Source organism: Oryctolagus cuniculus, chromosome 3 (assembly GCF_964237555.1).
Source record: "Oryctolagus cuniculus chromosome 3, mOryCun1.1, whole genome shotgun sequence".
NCBI lineage: Eukaryota > Metazoa > Chordata > Mammalia > Lagomorpha > Leporidae > Oryctolagus > Oryctolagus cuniculus.
The window spans coordinates 176,818,830-176,838,265 of record NC_091434.1 but is presented as its reverse complement, the minus strand read 5'-3'; the positions used below and the strand labels follow the sequence as shown (position 1 = coordinate 176,838,265).

The 19,436-nt window shown below is 36.1% G+C and overlaps 1 protein-coding gene across 1 annotated transcript in view; it reads left to right on the top strand.

Annotated features, from left to right (window-relative positions):
• CNTNAP2 (contactin associated protein 2) overlaps positions 1–19,436 on the top strand; it is a 2,389,242-nt gene that overhangs the window by 721,446 nt on the left and 1,648,360 nt on the right. Inside the window, exon 3 of the mRNA XM_008258071.4 lies at positions 3,099–3,292. Coding sequence (XP_008256293.2) covers positions 3,099–3,292 — 194 coding nt within the window. The remainder of the gene's footprint in view (positions 1–3,098; positions 3,293–19,436) is intronic.

Here is a 19,436-nt window from a genome sequence, read left to right as displayed (position 1 = left end):
TTGTTTATGCTGAGGAGTTATTGGTTACCTATTTCTTTTAAGATTTTCTCTTTAGCAAGGATTTTCACCTTATGATTATTTGTTGTATTTTTCTCTCTGCTTATCCTGATTGGAATTAAATGACCTTTTTAGATACTTCTTATATCTTTCCATCATTAATCACTTTTTTAATGTATTTTTTTTTCCTACTTCAATCTGTATCATCTGAAATTTTAGTGTTCTCTTTATTTTCATGACTTGTGGGACACTTAATGTCCCACATGTTGCTGGAGCACTTCTCACTTAGTAAATCATTTTTTGTCTCTGAATTTGAGTTTAGATGCTGTGCACAAACCCAAATCCTAGTACACCTATGTTTTCTCGTTGGTGGTGAAACTACTCTTAAGACCCTAGAATAAATTTTGTCTTAATTTACATACAATGTGAAATTCTCAATTGTTCATGGTTCTCTTTAATTATTTCTTTTTTTCCATTTAGATTTTGTATTTGGATTCTTCAATATCCATTTAAGTAATGGAACTAATATATAACTGTCGCTTTGAAGTCCTGCTTTGCTGTTATTTTCATCTCTGTTATTCGAGGCTCCATTTCTGTTAACTGAACTTTTGTTACTTATAAGTGAAATTTTCCCACTTCTCCGAAAAATCTAGTGCTTTTTTAAAAATATAATTTTATGGTAGACCTAACCGATGTGATGAGCTTCAGTTTCTAAGGCCTTAATGGGGTGTTGAGTTTTGTTGAAGCTTGAAGTTAATTTAAGTGTTGGTCAGATCAGTCTTTTTCAGAAATCTTTGACCAGCTGTGGCCAGAACGGCCCTTATTTTAGGACCAAATTCTCTCTACTTCTATTTGTTTGTTAAATTTTATTTCAGGTAAACACATTTCATATATAAAAATTTAGGAACACAGTGATACTTCCCACTCTATTACCCCTCCCGTCCACTTGATTTTTATAATGATCTACTTTCGTTTACTTTATACTCATAAGATTAACCCTACACTAAGAAAAGAGTTCAATGAATAATAAGAAAAAAACGCTGTTCCTTAACAGAGAAACAAGGGCTGTAAACAGTCATAGGACCTCAAAATTTCAGTTTCACTCCTACACATTACATTCTTGATACTCTATTAGTTACCACACATCAGGAAAAACATATGGTATTTGTCTTTTGAGAACTGGCTTATTTCACTAAATATAATGGTTTCTAGTTGCATCCATTTTGTTGAGAAATACAAGATTTCATTCCTTTTTACATCTGAGTAGTGTTTGTCACCTCTCACGGTCACCTTGCTGGAATGCATACTCAATGCCTGGGACTGCTTAGGTAGGGCTCTCAAGCTTTAGTCTAACCTGAAGCCAAATTTCTCTCAAACCTGTGCAACCTCTGATTGCTGTTCCTGCAGAAACCCCTTTACCTGCAGTTGAAGTCTTGGTCTGCAAACACACAGAGTATTTTTGTTTGGCGATTAGACTCCAGAGACTCATAGTGATCCCCACAGAGAGCCCAGGAGCTCTTTTTCTGCTGATATCTCCTTTGGATTCTGTCTTTAAAAAAATTCACCATTCTCAGTAGGTTTGAATTTATGAAACTTTTTTAAAAGTTATTTTATATTTGTAATTGTTTAAAGATGTCTTGTATCATAGCTGAAAGCATAAATAAGCTACATAAGCAATGATAAATGAATAAAATATCTGTGATGGTTTAACAAATGATGCGAGCCCTCAGACAGCATTTAAGTTCTTTATTTAAAGTGGGTATATATATATATATATACTATAAATTGTTAATCTATTGAATATTTTTCTATCATTTAATCCCATTAGTAAGCTAAATTCACCACAAAAATCATGTCTCTTACTAGTGTTAAGTGTTGTGTCATATTTTCTGTAACTTATTTGTGTATGAACATGGTTTTTTAAATAATACTCTGAATTGAGAGTCATTCTGTTCTTTGTTAACACCATTTTTATAAATATTTTTACATTCTTATTATTTGTCAATCAATTATTAAAATCCACTAAAAGAAGTTTAATTTTGTTTGGTAACTCAAATCATTTTCCTACTAATAATTAAGAAACATTGGTGGTTTTTATCTCCAGTGCTGCACACTGATTAATTTCCTATTGTTAACAAAAACTGAGTTCAGTTTCACAAAGTTTACTGAGCAGCAGTAAAAGCTTCTAGAATTGGACAGTGTTCCAGATAAAAAACGATTCCAAATGCTTCTCCCTTACAGTGTGATGAGTTACATTTTATAACAAGAAAGGCAGGTTGCAGTGTGCAGAGGTTTCCTGATTGGTGCAGGATGTCATTTGCCTTATTTGGACGTAATTTTGGCAGCTGTTCACTTGGGAGCTCTTCACTGAGAGGTTGATGGCTGTGTTGGAAGAGGCTCAGTTGCTTAGCTAAAAGTGTATAGTCTGTGTTAGGTACAACCTGCTTGTGCACCAAGCTGTATTGTGCAGTCCACTTGGTATGGACACCCCTTTGTACTGAACTCATCATTCAACAATGGAGGCTACTTTAGGAAAATTTATTACAGTTTAACTCTTTATACACATTGGTTCCCCCTGAGTGCAGAGTTCTAATGTACAATTAGGCTTCATCTTAAGCACAGTACTAATATTCTTTGAATTCTGAATTTTAAGGCAAAAAATATTTTAGAGTTTACGTATAATTGGGTTTTGTTTTGTTTATAATTTACTAAAAGATAAACCCTTACATGAAGGAAAGGAAATTAGGTAGTTCCTTATTTTTTCCTAGAGATTTTAGCTGAAGAGTTCATGGTAAATTGATCAACCCTCAGCCAATTAGACTTTGACATGTACTAATAAGATCTAATTGAGAAATTATGAAGACATTTGCTCAGGAGAAAATGAGCACATAATTGCAGCATAAAGAGGTTAAAGAATCAATGTTACCCAGCTGGAGGAATATTAGTTGAAATCCCAATGGCATCCATAAAGGACACTTCATAATATATCTGTGAAACATCGCTCTGACAAGACCAATTAAGATATGTAGAATAATCCATTGTCAATTGTACAAGTTAAACTTTAAACACGCATTTTCTCCCCTTGTGTCTGTACTGTGTAGGTGCTGGGGGATGGTCTCCGTCCGACAGTGACCATTATCAATGGCTTCAGGTTGACTTTGGCAATCGGAAGCAGATCAGTGCCATTGCAACCCAAGGAAGATACAGCAGCTCAGACTGGGTGACCCAGTACCGGATGCTGTACAGTGACACTGGGAGAAATTGGAAGCCGTATCATCAAGACGGGAATATCTGGGTAAGTCATTATAAGAAGTGCAAAGAATCAGAAGTGAGTGGCAATGTGGAAATGACAGAGATCATCACATTTTAAAATATTACTGACCCTCCCTTTGAGCTGCAATTAATTAATCAAATTATGTATTCATCCTTACTGGTTGATGATCATTTTCTTAAGCTGTGATTTCTATCCAATGCCAGGTGGTAATTTTTTTTCCAAGGGACATTTGCATATTCATGATATTATAACATTATTTATGTGCCACAGAAAATTATCAACTTAAAAATTAGCCTGCTGTAGATTTATAGAATTTCAAGCCTCATCTGTGGTTGCCGTGGCAGGGCCAGACCAAACGATTTTGTGGGCTCCATATGTTCTGCAGGCCAGATGTCCCCATGCATGGTAGGCAGTGAGTCTCAATCGGGCTGTGCAGTTGAATCACCTGAGGAAATTTTAAACTATGTGAATGCCACTCACACCCAGACCAATGAATTCATCATCAAGTGAGTAGAAAACATGTAACTTTTTTCAAGAAGGAAATCTTTGACTGGAGTTAAATACTGAAATTATGAGGGAAATAATTAGTAGAAGAAGTAGGACGATATACAATATGAAAATAATTTTCCCACTTTACACTAGTGTCTTAAACCCTTATCACAGATCTATATTCGTATCTTCTGTCATTATGAAATAATGTGAGACTTAACCCTTTTGCTTTAAAAAGTCTCAGTTAAATCAGAAATCTACATGTATTCAAATCAAACACCGACCACATTTGAATACATTATATAATACTAAAAAAGTGGCTGTGAGTAAAATTAAATAAACTCATCAGTGTTAAACAAGAAGAAACAGGAAGAGGAGAAAGAGGCAGGAAAAGGAGAAGAAATAGGAGATGGAACAATTCCTTCTCCATTGTATCCTTCAGAGTGTTAGAAAACTGGAGATTCTCAAGCTGATTAACGCCCACTCTTGGCGAATTTATCTTTTACAGAGCCCAAGTGCTTTTTGTGAGTAGGAAGAGTTTACAATTCCTGTCTGTGGCGGGGGGTGGCGGGGGAGGGTGTTCATTCCCACAGTTAGCTAATGGCTATAACTGTGATGGAAATACATATATTTATATATAGTATTCTAATAATAAGAAGTGTGTCTGCCCAAGTAGTTCATTAGAAACGACTCATTTGGAGACTAGAGTTCTGATTCAGTGGGTTAAGACATCACTTGCAACACCAAGATTCCCTAGGAGTTTCATTTCCAGTGCCGGCTGCTCCACTTCCAACCTGGCTCCCTGAGAATGTGCCTGGGAAAGCAGTGGAGGGTGGCCCATTTATCTGGATCCCTTTCACCAGTGTGGGAGAGCCAGATGAAATTCCAGGCCCCTGATTTTAGCCTGGACCAGTCTCAACCTTTGAGGCTTTTTGGGGAGTGAATAAGTGGGTCACTCAATCTCTCTCTCCCTCGCCCTCTCTCTCACTTTGTCTCTGCCATTCTGCCTTTCAAACAAACAGACAAACAAATAAATAGGTCTTAAAAATAACTCATTTCGAGCCATAATTGTAAAGTAAGAAGTTTGTATATGGGGTGTACACATCATAGGAAGCAAGTTGTAGGGAAAATGCCTGCTTATGGAAGGCTTCATCACAATGAAGATAATTCAAAGCCTCAGACTACTTTTAGAAAAGCAATCTGCAACCCTGTATATACAAAGAAATCAAATAGAGTGCTTTAAAATGTGAACGGCCATGCCCCAGCTCCAGAGACTTGTATTTAGTTAGTTAAGCTATATCCGGGGATTTGATCTTAAAGCTCCCAGTTGATTCTAATGCACAGCCAACATTGAAAACCACTTTCTAGATTGATTTTTCAGTCTGCAGGTATAGGCGGTGGTGAAGACAATTTATTCTGAAAGTAGTAGTAAGATAGAAAATTTAAAATGTAGACATGATTGTGCTAAACTTGAACAGAGATAGACTGGCCAACTGAATGAGCCTGAGCTCAGAGACCAACCAACAGTAAGTAGCTAAGGCTTGGATCATAAAAATCTTCCAACAGAGCACTAATTATTTTGCAACTCTCTGTGTCTTCTAAGATTAGTTTAGCATGTTGACAAATTGTCTGAGAGGCTGTGTATCAGACTTCAAACTATCACATTACTGCTTTTGTAAGGTCTTTATCTCAAAATTAAGAGACTGTTCAAATTCTCCTGTCTTGATAAGAGAGGATAATAATGAAGATTGCTGCTCCAATGTTAATATACTTGAACTTGAGCTTACTCACAGATGCTTTTCAGTATACATAAGGCCAATAAATAAGCTAAAAGTTCTAAAGAGTAAAATGTTCAGGGTGCCTGGGACTCTTTCGATGTCACATAAAATGAGATGCCAATGGTTGAGTCATGGAGATAAGGAATGTCACATATTGTGAATGTAGCCTGGGTCTATGTACAGGTCTCTCAAACTTTGCTGTTGGTGTTAAAGGGTGCATTTCTATTTTCTTTTACCTTTCCTGTGTTCATTTTGATTCTTTCAAATCATGTATCTCACTAAAAATCCATATGGTATGGTATGAATGATTAGCTATTATTTCTAGAAAAAACAATAGTAAACTAATTATGAGTTTTTGAAAAGCAAAGCAAGTCTGAGGCAGAAATACATATTGAAAATATGTTTAAACCGTCTATAAGCCTGCAACATGATGGTCATATTATTTTAATACATTTTCAGAGATGTTTTCATCTTTACTAATGAGAATAGACAATTTTTGTTATATTCTGAAAGAGATAAATGTCATTGACTTCTAAAAATTCTTGAATACTTTAGTCTATGCATTATGATGCAATAAATGATTAAAATTAAGCATTTACAGATTTTAACAAAAATGTTTTTGTTCTTAACTATTGAAATCATAATTAAAAGTCTACTATATAGCATATAAGACTTAAAAGAGAAAGATAAGATATATAAGATTGGTTGAGTTTTTGAGGAATAACAGCTTATCATATGTAAAGATTTATATAACCAAAAGATTTTATAGTTGATATAATTTTGAAGTTCCTTTTCCTATCTTCTTGTAATAATTAGCTGAGCAGACAAATGATGATGTAAAATCAGTTGTTTGAATATCATTTTAAATAAGCTAATGATTATTTTTCTATAACTGTTGGGAATAAAAATTATAACTAATTTCATAATCTTACTAAATGTCCATATGGGTAGTCTGAGTTATTTTGAGCAGTATATTAAAATAAGCAAAGAACAAGTCATGTACACAGGAATTATGACTGTTTCACAAGGTTTTAAAGTCATGAATTTTGCATTATGGAATCAGAACTTCTCTTTAGTTTGCTTGAATATTTAATACTTAAAGATGTGAGTTGGTAAATGTGCTTAACTAGCCAAAACTTCTATCCCTCTTTGATAATGCGGACCATAATAGAATCATTTATACTTTATCAACAATGCCATTTCCTTCCATTCTGAATATCTTTCCAATGCAAGAGGGAAATATGTGCAGATTGGCAACATCGCCAAAAAGGTTATTGCATTTACATGTTTCACAAAATCTAATTTGCATACTTCTCTTCAGATGTGTTTAGGTTTCCAAAGTATGATCTATCAGAGAGGAAATATTCCATATAAACATTTCTTATCAAAACGCCATTAAATCACCTTTAATAATAATTCTGTAGATTTCTGCTAAGAAGCTGCATTCGGATTGCCTGTAAAATTCAATTACTGATATTATGATGCAGATAACTCAGAGCCAGTATGGGAAGTTGGAATGTTAACAGTGAATGTCTTTAACATACTGCAATTATCCTGCAGGTCAGTTATACAACAATGATTTCACCTGTAAGGTGTACATAGTTTTTCTTTTTAAGATTGTATTCTTAATAATGAGAAAATGCCTATATATTCCTAATTATTCTTTAATACAGTGTGATCCCTTTTGTCACTGGTATGCCTAAACAAGTGTCAGGCTGGGATTAGATACCAGTGCACCTGTTAGATGTAGAATCCTACATAAGGGAAATGTTAGGCTGTTGTATTTAAATTATTTTGTTACTTATCAAGAATGTAAAGGTATGTAAATTCATAATTTCAAAGCAGTATTAAATATTTACATACAAGATTAAGAAATTTTGTTGCTTTTATACTTTTTGCACATACCTATACACACAATAAAACAGTTTCTAACAAATTTGAAGCATTAAAAAATCTGCAAAGCAAACATTGTAATGAGTAGATTAATTTATTAAATATTTTCCTTTTCTGAATATCAACTCAAGAGTTGGAATGTGCACTCTCTATTTTCAACCGAATATCCTATCAATCAATATTATATAATGAAACTGCCCCAAATATCCTTGATAATTGCCAGTGAGTCCATAGTTGTTTGTAAAGTAGAATCAAGATACTAGAATTAAAAGCCCTGAATTCAAGTTTCTTGCTTCACTTATCTGTTTTGTAAACTTGGAGATGTGCTTTATTTCTGTGGCTCCAAATTCCTAATCTGAGAAGGGAGAATAATCCTCCAGGGAATGTTTAAGGGACTTTGGAGAAATTTTGCTAATTGTAAACATTTAAACACTTGTTATCAATTGTCAATATTAGAAAGACTCCAGACTCAAGAGTAGTTTGTCCTTTGAGAATTGTATATGATGATCATTTTCAATTTGTTTGGGCTCTTCTGTCCTTTCCAGATTCAATTTACCACTCATTTACTTTTATTTATGATTGTAAATATATTGACAACAGTGCAGCTAAGAAAAAATAGGACTTCAAGTAAGAGGCCAAATGTGGGCAAATCTCCGGCATATGTTCCAATTAGCCAATGGAAAGGCATCTATAAACACAGTGGTAGTATTGGCGAGGCCAGCCAGGCATGGCTGGCAGACCTAGCTCTGTGCCAAGAGGCTTTGTAGTACTTATAACAAATTACTTTTTTACCATAATGATGGCCTATGTGCAATGAGCCGTGTAAGGGGACATTGTTTAAAAATGAGTGAATTATTCTGTCCTATATTTCCAAACATTTGCTATAGTGGTTGGACTAATTTTCCAAATCATGTAAAAATCTATTCCCATTATAAATGCAAAACATAAATGCCTCTGTTTCACAGTTCAATACTGTACATAGAGTGTCTCAAATATCTAGCATTCTTTTCTGCATGTAAGATGAAGAGAAGACAACTATCCCTGTTGTTTCCACATCTTCCATGAGACAATAGCTTCAGCTTCCCTTGGTACATTGCTGCATGTTTTTCGCAAAGTGATGGCACTTGCTCTTGCTTGTTTATGTATGCACACGCATTGTTACAGTAATCAGCTGGGGAGGGCCAGGCAGGCATGTTGCATATACTTTTATAGATAGCCTATTGAGATATAAAACACATAAATACAACATGTATTAAACACTTTCTAAGATGATCTTTGATATAAATAGGATAAATTTTATACTGAAGAAAACAATTTCCAAGGTGAGTTTACAATAGCTTTTTTATTTCTGTAATGTTTTTCTGTTTATATCCCTCCTAAGCTCTATGATGATATTAAAGTCCTGTAAATGTTAATAAATTAAAAGGTACCTCAGGTCCTTTTGTATATATTGTAGTTCCTCTATTAGTGAATTTTGATGATTTTAAAAATATGTATTATGAGATTCTCTTTCTTTTTTTTAACTTTTATTTAATGAATATAAATTTCCAAAGTACAGAATATTGATTACAATGGCTTCCCCCCCATAACGTCCCTCCAACCCGCAACCCTCCCCTTTCCCACTCCCTCTCCCCTTCCATTCATGTCAAGATTCATTTTCAATTCTCTTTATATACAGAAGATCAGTTTAGCATACATTAAGTAAAGATTTCAACAGTTTGCTCCCACACAGAAACATAAAGTGAAAAATACTGTTTGAGTACTAGTTATAGCATTAAATCTCAATGTACAGCACACTAAGGACAAAGATCTTACATGAGGAGTAAGTGCACAGTGACTCCTGTTGTTGACTTAACAAATTGACACTCTTGTTTATGGCATCAGTAATCACCCTAGGCTCTTGTCATGAGCTGCCAAGGCTATGGAAGCCCTCTGGGTTCACTGACTCTGATCATTTTTAGACAAGGCCATGGTCAAAGTGGAAATTCTCTCCTCCCTTCAGAGAAAGGTACCTCCTTCTTTGATGACCCATTCTTTCCACTGGGATCTCACTCGTGGAGATCTTTCATTTGTTTTTTTTTTTTTTCCCCCCAGAGTGTCTTGGCTTTCCATGCCTGAAATACTCTCATGGGCATTTCAGCCGGATCCGCATGCCTTAAGGGCTGATTATGAGGCCAGAGTGCTGTTTAGGACATCTGCCATTCTATGAGTCTGCTGTGTATCTCACTTCCCATGTTGGATCATTCTCTCCCTTTTTGATTCTATCAGCTAGTAATTGCAGACACTATTCTTGTTTATGAGATTCTCTTTCTAATGGGACATGAGGTTTCTTAGGTCAATTTGGGAGTTACTCAATATATTGCTAAATAAGATTGTTTATTTTTTCTAAAATGTTGAAGAAAAATGATAATATTAATACTATTATTATGTTAATGGTGTATATACCACCAGCAAAGGAAAATGATGATTTTATATGACTTCTTTACATTAAGTAAAAAAAACATATAATTATTCAGAGTCTAGTGTATTTCTTATCTATGAGATTAAATAGGATGTCTAAATAATTATTATTATTTTTAAAGTATATTGCCTGGAGATCTCTTGGAAAGAATGGTTCTCAAATAATGGAGGTTTCAATAGTTATTCTATTCAGACAAAGTTGGATATTGGTGACATAACATTGGACTGAGGTGATATGAAATGACTTTACTTAAATTCAAATTTATATAATTTTGATAGTTGAGTACATTAAAATATTATTAATTTTTTATTTTCTTTTTATTTATAAAAAATTTTAACAAAATCTGTACATATTTATACTCTTCATATAGTATCTAATCATGCTTAACATATCGAGTTTTCAAATATTTAACATTATTTATAGTGAAAGCAGCAACATTCCTAGCTTTTAGAGAAATATATAGAATACATTAACATGGTATGTGTTTACCCTGTTGTGTAATAGGACTGCAGAACTGATTGTGTCTATCTATCAATAACCTGGCACCCATCAATCGCTGCTTCCCATTCCCACTTTCCTTTCAGCCTGTGCTAACCACATTATGCTTTTAACTTCTGTGAAATCACCTATGGTTTTGGGCTCCAACACAAGTGAGTCTATGTGACATTTGTGGCTTGTTTCAGTTAACATAATTCCCTGTACTTCCATCCAAGTTGTTATGACAAGATGTCATCCTTTAATGGCTGAATAATATTCCGTTGTATTTACATGGCATTTTATTTATCCACTCCTCAGCTGATGGATGCTCAGGTTGTTCCCATGTCGTCCCTCTCGTAAGTATTGCTGTAGCAAACTTGATAGAGTCAATGTCTCCTCAACAGATGGACTTCATTTCCCTTGGATATAAACCCAGTAATGAGATTCCTGGATCATAAGATCGTTCTATTTTTAGTATTCTAAGAACCCCCCATACTGTTTTCACAGTAAGGATACTAATTTACATTCCTACAACAGAGAATAGGGGCCCCTTTTCTCCACAACCTTGCCAACACCTATTATGTTTTGTTTTTTTGATAAGAGCAAAATCTTACTGGAGTGAGGTAACAGCTCATTGTGGTTTTCATTTGCATTTCCCTAATGGTTAGTGATATTCAGCATTTGTTGCCGTGTTCCTGTGAAGACATTTGTGCCTTCCTTGAAAAATGTTTGTTTAGAATTATTGCTTATTTTTTTAATTGGTTTAGTATTTTGGGGAATAGGGCAGGGGCGATTGAATTGTCTGAGTTCCTTACGTACTCTGTACATTAACTCCTGCCAGATGAGTGTTTTACAAATATTTTCTCCCAATCTGTAGGTTCTCTTCACTCTGTTGATTGCTTCCTTTGCTGTGTAAAGCTTTTTAGTTTTATGAAATTTCATTTGTTTATTCTTGCGTTTAGCATCTGATCTAGAAAATCCTTACCCATTCCAACATCCTAAAGCTTTTTTCTAATATTTTATTCTTTTTTTAAAAAAATATTTATTTATTTATTTGAAAGTCAGAGTTATACAGAGAGAGGAGAGGCAGAGAGAAAGAGTGAGAAGTCTTCCATCTGATGGTTCACTCCCCTGTTGGCTGTAACAGCTGGAGCTGCGCCGATCCAAAGCCAGGAGCCAGGAACTTCCTCTGGGTCACCCATATGGGTGCAGGGGCTCAAGGACTTGGGCCATCTTCTACTGCTTTCCCAAACCATAGCAGAGAGCTGGATCAGAAGTAGAGCAACCGGGTCTCAAATTGGCGCCCTTATGGGATGCCGGCACTTCAGGCTAGGGTGTTAATCCACTTATACTGAGTTTTGTAAGTGGTGAGAAATAGGGGTCCAATTTAAGTCTTGTGCATGAGTATACCCAGCACCATTTATTAGTAAGAATATCCTTTTCCCATATATGTTCTTAGCACCTTTGTGAAAGATCAAGTGGCTATAGATGTGTGAGTTTACTGCATGGTCTGTTCTGATCCATAGGGCTATGTATCTGTTTATATGCTCTGTTAAATACTGTAGTTTTATAACAGTTTAAACCCAGGGAATGTGAGCCCTCCAGTTTTGTCCTGTTTGCTCAAGAATGCTTTGGCTATTTAGTGTCTTTTGTGCTTCCATTCAATTTTTAATAGTGTTTTTACCAGTTCTGTGAAAAATGTCATCGAGATTTTGATTGACTCTGTTTTTTGGGGTATTATGCATATTTTAATGAATTTTATTCTTCCATTCTACTAATATGGGATGTATTTCCATTTCTTTCTATTTCCTTCCATTTCTTTCATCAATAATTAACAGATTTTTTTGTAGACATCTTTTATCTCTTTGGTTAAATTTATTTCCAGGGTTTTTGTTGTTGTTGTTGTTGAAATTAGTGACGGGTGGCTGGCACCGTGGCTCACAAGGCTAATCCTCCGTGTTCTAGTCCCAGTTGGGGTGCCGGTTCTGTCCCAGTTGCTCTTCTTCCAGTCCAGCTCTCTGCTGTGGCCTGGGAAGGCAGTGGAGGATGGCCCAAGTGCTTGGGCCCTGCACCCACATAGGAGACCAAGAGGAAGCACCTGGCTCCTGGCTTCAGATTGGCGCAGCGTGCCGGCTGTAGTGGCCATTTGGGGGGTGAACCAATGGAAGGAAGACCTTTCTCTCTGTCTCTCACTGTCTAACTCTGCCTGTCAAAAAAAAAAAAAGAAAGAAAGAAAGAAAGAAAAGAAAAAAGAAGAGAAAAGAAAAGAAAAAAAAGAAATTAGTGACTGGGAATGGGATTGCTTTCTTGGTGTGTTTTACAGATGTGTAACTATTGTTACAGAGCTAATGATTTTTGTATACTGATGTTGTACCCTGCAAGTTTACTGAATTTATTTATTGGTTCTTAGAGTTTTTGGTAGGGATCTTCAGAGTTTTCTACATATAAGATCATGTGATCTGTAAACAGTGACAGTCTGACTTCTTCCTTTCCAATTTGAATGCTCTTTACTTCTTTCCTTTGCCTAGTTGCTGTAGCTAAAACCTTCATACTATGTTGAATACCAGTGATGAAAGCAGATCCTTGTCCAGATCTTCAAGGCAAAGCTTTTCCCTGTTCAATATAATCTTAGCTATTGGTTTGCTGTATAGGCCCTGTAGTATGTTGAGGAGTGTTTCTTCTATACCTAATTTGGTCAAAGTTTTTATCATGAAGGAATGTTGAATTTTATCAAGTGTTTCTTCTGAATCTATTGAGATGTTTACATGATATTTGTCTATCTTTTCAATATGGTACATCACGTGTATTAATTTGCATATGTTGAATCTTTCTTGTATCCCTTCAATGAATCCCATCTGTTCATTGTGAGTGATCTTTTTAACATGCTGTTGGACTCAATTGTCTAGTACTTTGATGAGAATTTTTATATCTATATTCAACAAGGACATTAGACTGTTGCTTTCTTTTTTTGTTGTGTTCTTGTCTGATTTTGTAACCAGGTAATGCTAACTTCATAGAGTAAATTTGTGAGATCATTTAAGAACTATTGGTGTTAAATCTTTTTAAGTTTGGTGGAATTCAGTGTTGAGACCACCTGGTCCTGGGCTTCTCTGAGTGGAAATTTTTATTGCTGATTCAATCTTACTGTTCATTACTGATTTGTTTGTATACCCTGTTTCCTCCTGTTCTAGTTTTCATAAGGTGTATGTGTCCAAAAAAGTGATCTTTTTCTTTGTTATCATTTTTTTTTGCCTATAACTTTGCATAGCAATCACTAACAATCCTTTTTATTTCTGTGTTTTCGGTTGAAATGTTTCCATGGGCAATTCTGGTTTTATGTATTTGAATTTTTCTCTTTCTGTCTTTATTATTCTAAGAGTTTATCTTTTTTCTTTATCTTTTCAAATAACCAGTTCATTTAACTGATATTCTGTATTGTGTTTTAGTCTGTATGTCATTTATTTGTGCTATGAGTTTTATTTTTTGTTTCCTTCTGCCAATTTGCTCTTCATTTCTTCTTGTTTTTCTAGTTCCTCAGATACTGTGAAAAGTTGTTTGAGATTTTTCTGCTTTTTTACAAACATTGATTTCTTTTGGTTAAAGTTAATTAATTTGAAAGGCAGAATTACTGAGAGAGAGGGAGAGACAAATAAACATCTTTTTTATTTTTATTTTTTAGATGTTATTAAAATTATACTAGTTTCATGTATTCCATGTATACAGATTTAGGAACATAGTGATACTTCCCACCCTATCCTCCCCCTAACCCATGCTCCAACCCTTCCTCCTCCCTCTCCTATTCTGACTCTTATTTTTTACAAAGATCTACTTTCAGTTTAGTTAACGATTATAAAGTTAATCCTACACCAAGTAAAAGAGTTCAACAAGTAGAATGAAGAAAAAACAACACTGTTTCTCCACAGAAGAGACAAAGGCTGTAAACAATCACTGAATCTCAAAATGTCTATTCCACTCCAATACATTACATTCTAGGTACCCTATTAGTCATCTCAGATCAGGGAAAACATATGGTATCTGGAGAAAGACATCTTTCATCTTTCATCACTCCCCAGATGGCTGTATTGTCTGGGGCTTATCCAGGCTGAGCCAGGAGCCCATAGCTTCATCTGGGTCTCCCACAGTGGGGCAGTGGCCCAAGGAGATGAGCTATCCCCTGCTGCTTTCTCAGGCTCATTAGCAGGAAGCTGGATCAAAAGTGAGGCAACCAGGAATTGAAATGTCACCCATATGGGATGCTGGTGCTGCAGGCAGAAGTTTAATGCATTGTCTCCTTTTAGCAATGCTGTATCTGTTTCCCATAGGTTTACATATATTGTGTATCCATTTTTATCCATTTCACAAAATTTTTAAATTTTCTTGTGGGGAGCAACTCGGACTAGACTAAGTTACTGGAATTAAGACTTATTCTATGCATCTGCTCTCCCACAATATGGCGCTGGGAGAGGATGAAACAACTTTTGCACAGCTGCCTCCAGTTCGACCAGTAACCTGCAGGAGCTGATCCTGCTCCTGATTGGAGGAGAGCAGCGTGCTCGGCATGTGGGTAGCAGAGTTGGGATTGGTGGAAGAGGACTATAAAGGAGGAGAGAGACAACATGCACCAGGAACATCTAAGGGGAACATCCGAATAACATCTGAGCAGCCCCCGAGAGAGCCGGCCGGCAGTGTGCCACTCCCCCGCGGAAGTGGGGAAAGTGGCAGGGGGAACCGCCCTTCCACAGAGGTGGAAGGATGGCAGCCAACCCGGGAAGGACCAGCAGCAAACCCGGGAAGGGCCGAGCAGACAAAAGAACAGTGCAGGGTCCTGTGTCGTTCCTCCGTGAAGAGGGGGAGCGACATTTCTTGATTTCTTCCTTGATCTGTTGACTGTTAAAGAGTCAATTGTTCTTTTTTTAAAAATATTTTTGTAGTTCTAAAAGTTTCACTAGTTTTATTTTCAATCACATTATGCTATGGTCAGAAAAGATACCCAATACGCTTTATGTTCATTTACATTTGTTAAAATTTGCTTTGTGACCTGCCATATGATCTATCCTGGAGAAGTCCCATGTGCTGTTGAGAAGAACATATACTCTGCAGCTATTGGATGGAAAGCTCTATAGAAGTCCAGGAGGTCTGGTTGATCTGGGATGCAATGTAACTCCTGTTTCTTTATTGATTTTCTGTCTACATGATCTGTCCATTTCTGAAAGTAGAGTGTTAAGGTTTCCTACTATTATTGTATTAGTGTCTCTTTCTTTAGGTCTGTTAATAATTGCTTTATGCAACATTGAATATATCTATATCTATATGTCTATATATAGATATCTTGGTGAATTAAGACATTTACCATTACATGATGACATTCCTTGTCTCTTTTTTTCCTTTTTTTGATTTAAAATCTGTCTTGTCTGATACCAGTCATGGGGCATCTTATTCTACCTGTTGACTTTCACTCTATGTGTGTCCGTAAAGATAAAGTGAGCTTGTCCAAGCAACATCAGTGGAGTCCTGGTTTTTAATCCATTTAGTTGCACCATGTCTTTTAACTGAAAACTTAAGTCCAGTGATATTTAAACTAACTATTGACAAGCAAGGTCTTACTAATGTGCTTTGCATATGTTTTTTGTATTTTATTGTGGTTCTTTTCTTTCTTGCTCCCTTTTTTAAAAGTCTTCATTTTGGATAAATGATTTTCTCTAGTGGTGTACTTGGATTCCTTGCATGTTGTTTTTGTTAGTCTGTTAGAGTTCTTGATTTGAGGTTACCGTGAGACAAAAAAAAAAAAAAAAAAAAAAAAAAAAACAAACAAAAAAAAAACTTTTTTAAAGATTTATTTGCTTATTTGAAAGTCAGAGTTATAGAGAAGGACAGGCAGAGGCAGAGGCAGAAAGAGATATCTTCCATTTACTGGTTCCCTCCCCAGATGGCCACAATGGCCAGGGCTGGGCCAGGCCAAAGCCAGGCCCTAGCAGCTTCATTTGAGTCTCCCACATGGATGCAGGAGCCCAGGCACTTGGGCCATCCTCCAGTGCTTTCCCAGGTGTATCAGCAGAGAGAGAGATTGGAGGTAGAGCAGCTGAGACTAGAGCCAGTGCCATCTGGGATGCCAGTGCTGCGGGTGCTTGATTGACCTGATATGCCACAGCACTGGACCCATGAAAAACTTTGCTGGGCTATAACAAGCTTTCTTGAAATGATTACAACATAAGGTTTGTTTTAAAGATAGGAAAATAAACAAAATATAAAATATAAGAAATTCTAATAGCACTATATTTGTGATCCCTTCCTCCTCACCTTTTTAATTTTTGATATTACATTTGAATTCTTCCAATATAGCCTGTTGGCATTTTAATGCAGTAATTATATTTTTTTATTATTTTCAGTAAATATATAAGTGATTTACATGCCATGTTTTCAATATTAAAATATTCTGGATTTGTTTGCATAGTTATTCTTACCCATGAGTGTTCTATCTTGTGATATTTTCCTCTTGTTAGTGTCTCTTTAAGTTTGAAGAACCTAATCATCTCTTGTAACAGGTCTGCTGGTGAAAAATTCTTTCAGCTTTGGCTTCTCTGGGAATGCCTTTCTCTCCACTAAATTTCTGAAGGTACGTTGTGCTGGCTAGTGCATCCTGGCTGGCAGTTTCTGCGAGCAGCAGGTAAAGTCTCCTCCCCTCTTCCTCGCCTGTGAGGAATGTGCAGAGCAGTCAGCAGCCAGGAAGTTACGGCCGTCTTCTAGGTTGCCTGCTGCTTTCCTCTGCAGCTTTGAGAATCCGCTCTTTACTCTTGGAGAGCTTGACTGTCACTTGTTGAGGCGCAGACTTGTGGCTGGTGACCTTTGACCTTTCTGTACCTGGAGAATTGTATCTTTCTCTAGGTTTGGGAAGTTTTTGTGATTATCTCTTTTAATATGCTTTCTAACCCTTTGGTATTCCCCTTAATCCCAATAGCTTCAACATTTGGCCCTTTCCATGATATCTCATATTTTCTGCAAGCTTACTTCATTCCTCTTTTTTTCTCTATTTTTAGATAGCCTATCTTTGAGGTTACTGATTCTTTCCTGTATTTAACATATTCTGCTATTGATGTCTTCTGTCACATTTCTAATTTCATTTAGTGTATTTTTCAGTTGAAGGGTTTCTGCTTGATTTTTTTTATTTCATTTTTCTATCAAATATCTGTTAGAATATTATTTTTTTAACTTTTATTTAGTAAATATAGTTTTCCAAAGTACAGTTTATGGATTACAATGGCTTTTTCCCCCCTATAACTTCTCTTCCACCCGTACCCCTCCCATCTCCCGCTCCCTCTCCCATTCCATTCACATCAAGATTCATTTTCAATTATCTTTATATACAGAAGATCAATTTAGTATATATTAAGTAAAGATTTCATCAGTTTACACTCACACAGAACATAAAGTGTAAAATACTGTTTGAGTACTAGTTATAGCATTAATTCACATTGGACAACACATTAAGGACAGAGATCCCACATAAGGAGTAAGTACACAGTGACTCCTATTGTTGACTTAACAATTTGACACTCTTGTTTATGGCATCAGTAATCACCCTAGGCGCTAGTCATGAGTTTCCAAGGCTATGGAAGCCTCTTGAGTTTACTGACTTCGATCTTATTTAGGCAAGGTCATAGTCAAAGTGGAAGTTCTCTCTTCCCTTCAGAGAAAGGTACCTCCTTCTTTGATGGCCCGTTCTTTCTACTGGGATCTCACCCACCCACAAAGACCTTTCATTTAGGTATTTGTTTTTTGTTTTTGTTTGTTTGTTTGTTTTGTTTTGTTTTTTTGCCAGAGTGTCTTGGATTTCCATGCCTAAAATACTCTCATGGACTCTTCAGCCAGATCCGAGTGCCTTAAGGGCTAATTCTGAGGCCAGAGTGCTGTTTAGGACATCTGCCATTCTACGAGTCTGCTGTGTATCCTACTTCCCATGTTGGATCATTCTCTCCCTTTTTTATTCTATCAGTTAGTATTAGCAGACTCTAGTCTTGTTTGTGTGATCCCTTTGACTCTTAGACCTATCAGTGTGATCAATTGTGAATTGAAATTGATCACTTGAACTAGTGAGATGGCATTGGTACATGCAATCTTGATGGGATTGTATTGGAATCCCCTGGCACATTTCTAACTCCACCATTTGGGGCAAGTCCGATTGAGCATGTCTAACATTGTACATCTCCTCCCTCTCTTATTCCCACTCTTATATTTAACAGGGATCACTCTTCAGTTAAATTTCAACACCTAAGAATAAATGTGTGTTAATTACAGAGTTCAACCAATAGCATTAACTAGAACAAAAAAAAATACTAAAAGGGATAAAGTATTAAATTGTAGATCAACAGCCAGGACAAGGGCTGAGCAAGTCACTGAATATTGTATCATACTTCTCCAGTCTCTTAATTTTCCTTAAATAACTATTTTGACATCTTTGAGCACTTGGAAATCTCCACTCCTAGATAGTTGGTTTCTGATACCCTATTTTGCTTGTTAGATGATGTCATAATTCCCTGGAAGTTTTTCATTCTTACAGGTATCATCTGTACATGGAAGGATTATTTATAGTAATTTTGCTTAGTATGTGACTATCCTATAAATTCTAAACAATGTATTTTCTCTACATCTATGGATATTTCTGCTATTTCAGCACTAAATAGCTCATAAGTTACATTTGCCCCTGTGTCTACTATTGATATGGTTTTCCTGATTCAGTTTTATAACACTCCCTTAACTCAAATTTGTCCTGAAATTGCAATTGATGTGCTGTTTGGTGTGTACTGAGGAAGTACCTAAGACAGGTTAGTGAGTCCCTACAAAGCTCTTCCTGGGCCTCTGGTAAGCTCAGCATATTTTGTCCTGTACCTGTGAATGCCCTAATGCTAGATCACATCCGGAGCTCTCAACCCACCAAGAACAATGCATCCTGAAGATAGGCCCAACATTCTCCCTGCTATAGTCTGTCTGCTGCTGATGTGTGCTGTGATTGATCTTGCCCCTACCAGCCACAGGTGATGTTGGTTGCCATATTGAACTGCTCAATCAGGAC